This window comes from Lactuca serriola, chromosome 9 (genome assembly GCF_051521515.1).
Source record: "Lactuca serriola cultivar US96UC23 chromosome 9, Lser_US96UC23_V15, whole genome shotgun sequence".
NCBI lineage: Eukaryota > Viridiplantae > Streptophyta > Magnoliopsida > Asterales > Asteraceae > Lactuca > Lactuca serriola.
In genome coordinates, this window is record NC_136416.1 from 219396787 (window position 1) to 219409031 (window position 12245).

General features: G+C 42.3%; 1 protein-coding gene across 1 annotated transcript; it reads right to left on the reverse strand.

Moving 5' to 3' along the window:
- Nucleotides 1-11090: 11090 nt before the first annotated feature.
- Nucleotides 11091-11717, reverse strand: LOC145076577 (uncharacterized). Its single transcript, XM_079022401.1, has one exon. The coding sequence runs from the start codon at nucleotides 11715-11717 to the stop codon at nucleotides 11091-11093; it is 627 nt and encodes a 208-aa protein (XP_078878527.1).
- Between the last annotated feature and the right edge of the window lie 528 nt (nucleotides 11718-12245).

Consider the following 12245-nt stretch of genomic DNA (forward strand, 5'->3'; position numbering starts at 1 on the left):
ACATTGAATATACATTAACCACATTTATGTGAGCCATTAAGCAGGGCATGGCACTACCTGGCATGACTGTTTTTGTATCAGAATCTCCTTCATTGGGGAGCCTATTGAGTTTGCGTATAGATCTATACTGAATTGACTATCCTACACCTTGCTGCTCGCTACAGTGGGACTTGCAAGTCTACGGGTGCCAAACGTCATTTTTATGGCATCTTACATTGTCGTTTTTCAGCTAAGTCGGTAGCAAGACACAGGCCGATCACATGTTACCTTAAAATTTACATTTGGTTTAAGGTAGTTAGTACAGCAGTAGTTACTAATTACGACATTACAGTACTATAACATTTTCTAGGAGAGTTCAATCAAATACAAAACTTTTACAAGAGACACACACACAAATACTAGATGCCTTGGTAGAAGGCTACTTTTAGTAGAAAACATAGGGTTTTCTAGGAGAGTTCAATCAAATACAAAACTTTTACAAACATACACAGTACATCTTACAAAACATCTTACAAATGCTTCCATACAAACACAAACACTAATATACTTATGTACTCACCAGCTCTAAAGCTGATAAACTCTTTCAAAATAACTTGTATTCTCAGGTCACCAGTAGACAGGTACTGGTGCCAGGTTTTTGAGAAGACGGAGCTCGTTCAAGACTCCTCTTTTATTTTTGAATTATATTTTTGGTGTCTATATAACTTGAAATAACACACTTGTATGAAATTATATTATTAATGCAATGGATGATGTTGTTGCTTGTTTACTACTTGCATTGTTGTGATACTGTACATGACGTCTTCCACCCCAGAACGTTTCCGCCGTTCATCGGTTTTGGGGGTGTGACAGGACATTAATCTTCATTAATTAGTATAATGATATTATTAAGTAACTAAACTTTTATAAATTCCCAATCTTAGTTGCTTTAGAAAAATGTGAAAATGGTGTTATTCCATGAAATTACACTTTGCACCTTGTTAAGTCGTTAGTGGAGCGTGTGTGGTTAATCGGCACACTAGTTTGAGACTGACAATGTGTGGCAAAGGGTAGCTTGATGTTAATCATGGATCAATGGAGTGTGTAAGGTCAACTAGCACATTGATTAGGTGATTTGTAACATTAAGTGTATCAAGCTAATTTGCATGGTTATTCATACGTTGTTTGCAATCCTCGGTATCCCAATCACAAACTTGAAAGACATAATCGAGATTTAAACATGCCAATTTTGAATTTCAATGACTCTCATAAGAATCTAGGAATTTCATTTGGGTGCTATATTAAGGATCCTTATCTAATCTAAACTTTATTGTTCTTTTCAGATGTCTTCCAACACTTCTTCAAACTTAACTGCTTCTGGCTCTTTCTCCCTCATGAACTTATGTGGAAGGGTCATTTTGATGGATCGAACTTCAATGATTGGACTCGAAACATCCGAATAGCCATTCTCTACAACAAAGAATATGTTCTCAACAAAGAGCTTAAGGAGATGATGAATCTACCGCTACCCCCGAACAGATTGATGAATACAAGGCCCATGAGAGGGACGCGACCAAAGTGTCATGTATTATGATTGCTACCATGCTTGCTGAACTTTAGAAGTCCTATGAGGACTTTTGGCCTTATGAAATGCATCAAGAAATGATGGAAAGGTACCATAAAAGTGCTATGCAGGAAATGTATGCAATCATAGCCACCATGATTACAACCAAAATGAAGTATGGAGAGTCCATCACAGCCCACGTGCAGAAGATGCAAAGATTTGTGGACCGCTTGTTGAAGTTAAATGTCAACTTCGATGAAGAGTTGGCCATAAATATTATTCTACTCTTTGCCTCCTTGTTATGTTCATTTTCGTATGGCTTATCTTATGAACAAGGAGGAGGTCACTCTAAGAAAGCTTCAAGGCCTTTTAAGGACTGCTAAAAGTAGTCTAAAAGGAAAATTTGTTGTTTCTACTCCTACTGCAACTGCCCCTGTCTTGGAAATTGGACATGGGAAGGGAAAGAAGAGGAAGTCTCATTCTATGAGCCACAAGGTAATGTCCCATGATGGATCCTCTTCTAGTGGGACCAAAGTTGGTTCTGCTAAACCTTATCCTAATCCAAAGGAAGCAGAGTGCTTCCATTGTCATGAAAAAGGGAACTGGAAGCGAAGCTGCCCCAATTACTTGCAAGACATAAAGGTTGGGAAGATCAAACCCTTCTTCGCAGGTATTTATACTATTTTGTCTAATAACTCACACATACTAATTCTTGGGTCCTGGATACAGGATGTGGTTTTCACATTTGTTCTGATTTGCAGGGTCTAAAAGGAAGTAGGGATGTGGAGCACAGGAAGATGAACTTGATCATGGGGAATAGGAAAAACTAGCTTGTCACCAAGATTGGAGTTTATTCTTTATTGCTTAGAAGTGGGTTAAATTTATATTGGAATAATTGTTGCTGCTCGTCAGATATGGGGAGAAATATTATTTCTTTTCATAGTTTGTATAAACAAGGTTTTACCTTTTCTTTTAATAATGAAATTGGTAGTATTAATGCTTATTATAATGGTACATTTTATTTTGAAGCATTGCCTTGTAATGGTATATATGAAACTGTGGTGGTTGTAGATAACTTAGGTAATAATGTATTGCGTATCGATTCATCCAATGGTTTGGATAAAGCATGCTTATGGAATTGTCGTCTTAGACATGTTAATAAGAAGTGTATAGTGCAACTCCAAAAGGATTGAGTGCCGGAGTCATTTGAATTAAAGTCCGATGACACTTGTGAATCTTGTTTGCTTGGAAAGATGACCAAGTCACCCTTCACTGGTACTTGTGAAAGGGGTGAAGGCCTATTGGAACTTATACACACCGATGTGTGTGGAACCTTCGGATTCGCCACAAGGGATGCTAACAACTTCTATGTGACTTTTATTGATGATTACAGTAGATATGGCTATATCTACTTAATCAAGCATAAGTCAGAAACCTTTGAAAAGTTCAAAGAGTTTAAGCAAGAAGTAGAGAGTCAATTGGGCAGGAAGATAAAGATGCTCCGATCCGATCGAGGTGGTGATTATCTTAGTATCGAGTTTCACGAAAATCTTAAGGAATGCGGAATTGTTTCACAGTTGATGCCAACGAGGACACCGCAGTTGAATGGTGTGGCTGAGAGGCGCAATTGAACCTTGTTGGACATGGTTCGTTCCATGATGATTCGAACCTCATTACATATCTCGTTCTGGGGGTATGCCTTAGAGACTGCCGCCCATATCCTTAATCTAGTCCCAACTAAAAAGGTTTCCAAAACACCTCACAAGATGTGGACAGGGAAGGTTCCTTTGTTAGCACACATCAAGGTTTGGGGTTGCGATGTGTTTGTGAGAAAAGAGACTTGCAAAAAGCTCGAACCTCGAACTGAGCATTGTATTTTCATCGTCTATCCACTGAAATCCTTTGGATATCTCTTCTATAGACCGAGTGACAATGTTGTCTTCGTTGCAAGGAAGGGAATCTTTTACGAGAGAGAACTCATATGCTAAGAGGAAGGTGGGAGGCAAATTGAGCTTCAAGAGCTTCAAGAGTTAAGTGATGAAGGAACCTTAAACACTAACGCTCTACCCAAGTAGGAAACTCCTGTTGAACCTAAGTGTTCGAGTAGAGTTAGACTGGCACCTGAGTGTTATGGTTTCCATATGACTACTGAAGGTGACACGTTTGTTAGTGATAGTACACTGGTAAACTTGGATGAACCTAACAACTACAAGGAAGCCATGTAAGGCTCTAAGTCTGCACAATGGAAAGATGCAATAGACAACGCGATTCAGTCCATGTATGACAACCAAGTTTGGAACTTGGTTGACAATGTACAGGATCGTAAGACGGTTGGGTGCAAATCAATCTTCAAGAAGAAGACCGGCATGGATGGGAAAGTACACACTTATAAGACGTGATTGGTTGCGAAGGGATTTACTCAAACTCCTAGAGTTGACTATGATGAGTCCTTCTCACCAGTGGCTAAGATTAAATCTATAAGGGTTATGCTAGCCATAGCTGCATTTCATAGTTATGAAATATGGCAAACAGATGTCAAAACTTATTTCCTTAATGGGAAGTTGGCTGAAGATGTTTACATGAGTCAGCTAGAGGGTTTTGTCAATGAAAAGTACCATAATAGAGTGTGTAAGGTTGATAAATCCATCTATGGTTTGAAATAAGCATCTCGTAGATGGAATCTGTGTTTCAATGAGAAAGTCGAAGAGTTTGGTTTTTCGTGAAGCGAAGATGAGTCATGCGTGTCAAAGCTAGTGAGAGTATAGTTAGCTTTCTGGTATTGTATCTGGATGACATACTGCTCATAGGAAACGACATCCCAACCTTGTAAGAGGTTAAGTCCTGGCTTGGGAAGTTTTTTCGCTATGAAGGACCTTGGGGAAGCTACTTATATTCTGGGGATAACGATATTGAGAAAGAGGAGTAAAAGTGTTGAAGCGTTTTAACATGGAGGAATCCAAGAAAGGAGAATTATCTATCCATAGCGATACCAAACTGAGTAAGAATCAGAGTCCAAGTACCGATGCTGAAATAGCAAAAATGAGTCGAATACCATATGCTTTTGCTGTTGGCTCGATCATGTATGCTATGACATGTACTCACCCTGATGTAGCCTTTGCTTTGAGCGTGGTTAGTAGATATTAAGGGAATCCTGGTAAAGCTCACTATATTGTGGTAAAGAACATTCTTAAGTACCTGCAGAGGACTAAGGACTGGGTCCCCACCCTCGGTGGGAGTGATGTGTTGAGAGAGACAGGGTATAATGATGCCAACTTTCAGATCGACAGAGATAATTTCCGCTCTCAGTAAGGCTGGATATTCACCTTAAATGGATGATTAGTAACATGGAAAAGTTCCAAACAAGAGATTGTAGCTGATTCATGATGCAAATCATAGTACATAGCAGCAAGTAGAGAGTCGAAGGTGGCGATATGGCTAAAGAACTTCATCGGAGACCTTCGATTTATACCAACCGTAAAGGAGCCTATGGAGATGTTCTGTGATAACGAAGGTGTAGTCGCCTTAGCCAAGGAGCCAATGGATCATGGCATATCCAGACACATCGACATAAAATATCACTTCATAAGACATCGAGTAGAAGAAGGACTCCTCGTAATGAAGGGTATATCGTCAGAGGAGAACCCAATGGATCCCCTTACGAAGGGACTGAGTGGGTTTAAGCACTTGCAGCACGCTAGAAGTATTGGGCTGAAGGACGATATTAGCTTTTAGTTATTAGATAGATAATTAGAAACTTGCAATAGCTAAAATGTAATTGACATTTGATGATTGAATAAAAAGAGTTTTATTTATAAGTAAAGTTACTATCTTGTGTCAATTATTCACTATTGTTTCATTTCGCATGTTTTGACTTCTAGAATAATAAGATTATTCAAACCATGTACAATATCTCATACTTTGGAAGTAGGCTATGAAAGTAGACTATCATGAATGGGTTTTTGTAAGATTTTCTAAGGTGTTACACATAGCAAAGTTTGCTACAAACATTCATTAGTGCTCTTGAAATAAGATTTGAGTATTGGACTAAACCCACACTCACGTGAATCACTTCATGGAATTTATCACGAGTGATTGTGAGATTATAATATCGTATAGACTTCAAACCAAGATATATGAGTTGTTGATTATGAGTTGGTTGTACATTGAGAGTGCGAAAAAGCATCAGTAACTTGATGTTATAAAACATGTTGTTGTGTCTGATTTAACGAATAGTTAGTACAAGCATATAAGTTGAAGTTTATCTGTTCCTTTTATCCTAAGATGATCAAAAGCGATATCTTGGGCCCCTCGATGATTTTGTTTTGAATTATGTGGCGGGCCCGGTTAGGATTAAATTGATGTGTTCAATTAAGTTCTATGTCAACAAAATCAGAAATCTGGAAACAAACTACTGGACAATAAGTATGCCTATGTTCCCTGTATTTGTCCGTATGATATCTTGAAGAACAGAGGATTATATGATCAATTATCTAATGGACGCATCAGAGTATGACATCGGCTTACTGAGAGCTAAGATTTCTAATCGGATTTTACGTTGCATTGGCAATAATAGTTATTAGACTTATCTAAGTGGGAGACTCTTGTATTAGGTGTCTTAGCCCATAACTATAATTGGTATGCACTTAACCCGATAGTAGCATGGTCCATATCAGGTTGCCTTCACCAGAACAATTTGATAGATGGATATTTGAGAAAGAGGTTATTCGTGATTTATTAATATATTATAAGTATAATATATTAATTGAGAAAACATATTATTCAATTAGTATTGGTCAAGAATTAATTTAGAATTAATTTAGTGATTAAAAGAGACTAATTAAATTGGTACATATGGATTGGGATAATGATCCATGATTGATTTGTGATGGGATAAGTGTATGGGTTAGTCCATGAAGTATTAGTCCAAATCTAATGCGTGGATCATAAGATTAAGTGTAAAAGTTAGGGTTATTCATGACTCTTAGAATTCTACACTATATATATGTAACTCTATGCCTAAAATTGGTTACCACTTTGCATTACAAGAAGAAGAATATGATTTTGAGTCTCCATAACCTCTCTCATATCCATATAGTTGTTTATTGGTGTTTGTGACTTGTTTGAGGCACAACACTTGGGGTGCTAAGTTCGCTTAAGGCTAAAGTTCTACTAGCTACATGAAAAGGTAATCTTTTAGCTAGTTTTATGATTCATATATCAAAGTTTTTATACTAGTTTTGGCTTCATTCTTTGGAAAACAATATTGCATGTATAGTTAGAGAAAACTTAGATCCAAAGAATTAGGGTTTTATGTGCACCATAGGAATGTTAGAGTACATAAAACCCATCATAGACAATATAGGAGCTTTATACCTCCAATGAACCAGAAATAAAGCTCAACTTCTGGATCTACTCTTCTCCTTCACGTCCTTGCTTCTTCTTCAAGAATCTTCTTCTTCAAATTCACAAAGAATGCATAAAAATGGCTCAAGACACTCAAAAATAAATTAGGTTTTCGTGGTTAGGGAGGTTGTGAATGAGGCCAGCCTTTGGAGGTTAAGATGTTTAACTAAGCTGCTAATCCGTGAAAATTAGGGTTTCATTTTGGCATCCCTACTCGTCGAGTTGAGGCTCTCAACTCGTCGAGTAGGCTATATGTTCTGTGTCCAAATTATGTTCTTACTCGACGAGTTTGGGCCTCCAACTCGTCGAGTTCCTGTACAAAAATGAATAAATTGATTTAAAATACATACCAGGAACCGAGCATTACAAATCTCCCCTACTTATTTTAGATTTTGTCCTCGAAGTCTGCTGCATCAGGAAATAGCTATGGATAGTGCTCCCTCATCTCGTCCTCTGGCTCCCAAGTCCATTCTAAGCCCTTACGGTGCTGCCATTGCACCTTCACTAATCGTACCCTCTTGTTCCTCAGATCCTTCGTCTTCTTGTCGAGGATGGCTACCGGTCACTCGATTTAGTTCAGGCTGTCATCCACCTGAATATCCTCTAGAGGCTCCACTACGGCGTCATCTACCAAGCACCTCTGCACCTGGGAGACATGAAAGTTGTTGTGGATCTGACTAAGCTCAGCTGGCAGATCCATTGGATACACCACCCGGCCTACCTGGGCCAATACCCTGAACGATCCAATGTATTTGGGGCCCAAATTGCATCGCTTCCTGAACCGGATGACACCCTTCCAAGGTGACATGTTCAGGAGGACCATATCTCCTACTTAAAACTGCAGGTCTGATCGTCGTCTGTTGGCGTAGCTCTTCTGTCGACTCTGGGCCGTCTGGAGTCTACTCCAGACCTGCTGGATCCTCTCTGTCGTCTTGAGTACCACTTCGGTACTCCTCTTGACCCTCTGTCCAACCTCACCCCAGCATATCGGGGTTCTGAACTTCCTCCCATAGAGAATCTCGAAGGGAGTTCGGTCGACACTAGCTTGGTAGCTATTATTGTTGGAAAACTCTGCCAGAGGATGGTAGTGATCCCAGCTACCACTAAAGACTAAGACACACGCCCGCAACATATCCTCCAAAGTCTGTATGGTCCTCTCAATCTGACCATCCGTCTGCGAGTGAAAAGCTCCGATAAAGTTCAGACGAGTACTCAACTCGTCATGAAAGCTCTTCCAGAATCTAGAAGTGAACCATACATCTCGTTTAGAAAATCACGAAAATTGGCACTCCATGTCGAGCTACTACCTCCCTGATGTGGATGTCGGTCAGCTTCTTGGCTGAAATGCTCTCCTGGATTGGAATGAAATGGGCACTCTTGGTCAACCGATCCATAATGACCCAAATCGAATCCACTCCTTGTGCGGTCCTAGGAAGTTTCGTGATGAAATCGATAGTAATATCCTCCCATATCCACACAGGGATATCCAGCGGCTATGTCTTGCCTTGAGGTCTCTGGTGCTCGGCCTTGACCTTCCTACAGGTCAAGCACCTCTCAACATACCAGGCTACATCCCGCTTCATGAAGGGCCACCAGTAATCAGAGCGAAGATCACTATACATCTTTTTCGCCCCGGGAGGGATGGAAACTCTTGACTTGTGTGCCTCCTCCATCAGGATCTGGTGCACACCGCCTACGTATGGAACCTACACTCTGCGGTGGACTGTCAACACCCCACGGCTATCATAGTTGTAGGAGGAAATGTGACCCACAATACGCTCACTCTTCCAGTGTTCCTCCTTCATAGCCTCCTACTGGGCCTCCTGGATCTACTCCAAAAGAGACATTACCATTTTCATCCTCAGACAGATGTCTCGTATCAAGGCTGCGATTGCCTTGCAGCTAATTGCATCAGCCACAACATTGGCCTTCCCCAGGTGGTAGACGATCTCATAGTCGTAATCCTTCACCACATGTAACCACCGACGCTGCCTTATGTTTAGATTCAGCTGATCAATGAGGTACCTCAAGCTCTTGTATTCTGTGTAAATGGTACAAAGGACCCCATAGAGGTAGTTTTGCCAAATCTTGAAGCCAAAAACAACCGCCCCCAACTCCAGGTCGTGCGTCGGGTAGTTCACCTCGTAAGGCTTCAGCTGCCTCGAGGGGTAGGCAAAGATGTGTCCTCTCTGCATCAACATTGCTCCCAAACTCAAGATGGACGCATCACAGTATACTACAAAATCCTCAAATCCCTCTAGTAGGGATAATATTGGCGCCCCGCACAAGCTCTGCCTCAAGGTCTCGAACGCTGCCTGCTGATCAGGCCCCTAGCAAAATACAATGGCCTTCTTCATCAGCTGGGTAAGGGGTATGGTTATCTTGGAGAAATCCTGTATGAATCTACGAAAATAGCCTGCTAACCCAAGGAAATTCCAAATCTCAGATGGAGAGTTCAGAACCCGCCATATCATAAAGGCCTCCACTTTGGCCGGGTCGACCAAAATACCGTTTTGGTTAACAATGTGCCCCAGAAACTGCACCTCGTGCAACCAGAACTAGCACTTGGAGAACTTGGCGTACAAGCTCTCCCTCCTCAGGGTATCGAAAACCTCTCGCAAGTGCTCTTTATGGTACTCCTACATCTTGGAGTAAACCAAGATGTCATAAAAAAATACTATCACATACCGATCTAGCATCGGCCCGCATACACGATTCCTGAGGTCCATGAATGCGGCAGGGTCATTGGTGAGCCCAAAGGGCATCACCATGAACTCATAGTGGCCATAGCGAGTCTGGAAAGTAGTCTTCTTCACATCCTCATCTCTGACTCGCATCTGGTGGTAGCCTGAACGCAAATCTAGCTTGGAAAACCAAGATGCCCCCTGAAGCTAGTCGAAGAGATCATCACTCCTCGGGAGTGGGTAACGGTTCTTCACCGTTACCTTGTTCAGCTCCCGGTAGTCTATACACATCCGATGTGACCCGTCCTTCATTTTCACAAACAGGATCGAGGCTCCCCAAGGGGAACTGCTCGACCAGATAAATCCCTTGTCTAACAGCTCCTGCAGCTGTCTAAACAACTCCTGCATCTTGAGAAGAGACAACCGATATGGTGCCTTGGCTACCAGAGACGCACCACGAACTAGGTCAATCCTGAACTCCACCTGCCCCCCCCCCAGAGGTATCCCAAGAAATTCCTCTGGAGATATGTTCGGGTACTCTCGCACAACTGGCACATCACTCACGGTCGCCTTACCCGCCTCCCGGGTATCCATGACGTAAGCGACATAACCTGAACAACCCTCTTGAAGGTACTGCCTAGCCCTTACTGTTAAGTACAAAGCTAGTCCACATTGCGACCTCTCGCCCTAAATCACAAACTCCCCACTTGGGGTCCTAACACGTAGCAACTGCTGCACACAGTCGATCACCACCGCATTAGGGCTCAACCGATCCATGCCTATGATGACCTTTTTCCCATGTAAAGAAATGGGAACCAAATCCATGAGGTAACGCTCGTCATATATTCTCAAGACACAATCTCTGTAGACCTTTTATGCCTGGACAGATTGGTCGTCAGCAATCTCGTCCTCTAGAGGACAATCCAACATGTCCGAAGACTCAGCAAACCTCTTGCTGAGCACAAGAGATACAAATGATCGGGTAGCCCTCGAGTAAAATAACACCTGTATTGGGATACCGTTCACACATAACGATCCTAAAAAAGCACATAGAACATAAAACATGAATATCATAACCGACATGTAATTAGGGATAGGGAAAAGAAAACATACCTGTAACCACATCCGGTACGGCATGTGCCTCCTCGGCTGTTAGTTGGAAGGCTCGGTTCCTCACCACTGGAGCATTTGTCTTGCCCCGTCGGCCATCCGTGATCCGCAAGGTCGTTGGATTTGGCTCCATCACTGGCGCTCCTGATGTCAGTCTAGGGCAGTTGGCCTTTTTATGACCCTTCTGATTGCAATGAAAGCAAATCAGGTCTAATGTCTGAATAGTGGGGGTAGGAGCTGTATAATCCTTGCTAAATTGCCCAGTCTTGTCGCACTTGTAGTAGCCCGATTCCCCAATGTTGTAAACTCCCTCATGTGATCGGTCTCATTTCCCACAGTAGCTCTTGGCCCTATTGACCCTTCAACCTCAAGTCGAATCCCTTGGGTTTCTTCACAGAAACCCCAGTCTTATGCCCCGTCTCCGCCTTCCTCTTCCTGAGGTGCTCTATGTCAATCTGCCTCTCGCTCGCCCTCGCTATCATATCCTCCAAAGTCTGGCATGCTGAGTAGCTGACATGTTTCCAAATTTCAGCTCTCAACATATAATGGTACCGGGTCTTCCACATCTCCTCATCACCCGCATACTGAGGCACCAGTAAGTCCCTCTCCCCAAACTTGGCGGTAATCTCCACCACTGACTCAGTTGTATATCTCATATCAAGAAACTCCGTGGTTAGCTGCTGAATCTCCACAACTGGTGCGAACTCAGCTCGACATCTGGTCACAAAGTCCAACCAGGTCATAGCCTCAATGGTTGGGTCTCCAAACATGTCACTGACTGCCTCCCACCAGTCTCTGGCCCTCTCTCTTAAACAACATGCAACATACCTAACCATCGACCCCTCAAGGTAGAAGCTCGTCAACTGTGCAAACTCAATGTTTTCAATCCATCGCCTAGCCACATTGGGGTCCTTCACCCCGCTGAAATCTGGCACTCCGCATCCCCTCAAATCCTTGAAGGAGAGTGTATGTCTCATTGACTAGCCATCTGCCTTGCCACTCCTGAATTCCCTAAGGCGTTCCTCCATCAACTCGATGATCCCTTCCTTGATCCACCCGAAAATCACTTGGGTCACCTCAAGGATGCCTCTCGTAATCTCAGAAGCGATGAACTCATGCAATCCGTCATCAACCGGCTCGGAAGCTGTCCCGAACCTGACCCAGACCCTGAACCTCCCGCTCCGTGTGTGTCACCACTATTCTGAAACAAAACACACAATCATTAGGGTCATACATATCCTCCAGAGGTTTCATACTTACAAGTTCCCTGGCTTAATCTCATCTCTCCTTGATTCGAGTAAGGATGCTCTGTTTTCAGTAGTACATGCCCATACTACCTTCCACATCTATTCGTACTTTCCTCAATAATTGTCTTGACTCCACCAAGTCCTTTTCACTACTACTGTTCACTATACTAATCTCATCCTAGGCTTACCCTAGGGTAATCTCCGACCCACTCTCCGCCATCAGCTGCATAAGAAGTCCCTGATATCTCTCTCTAGCTA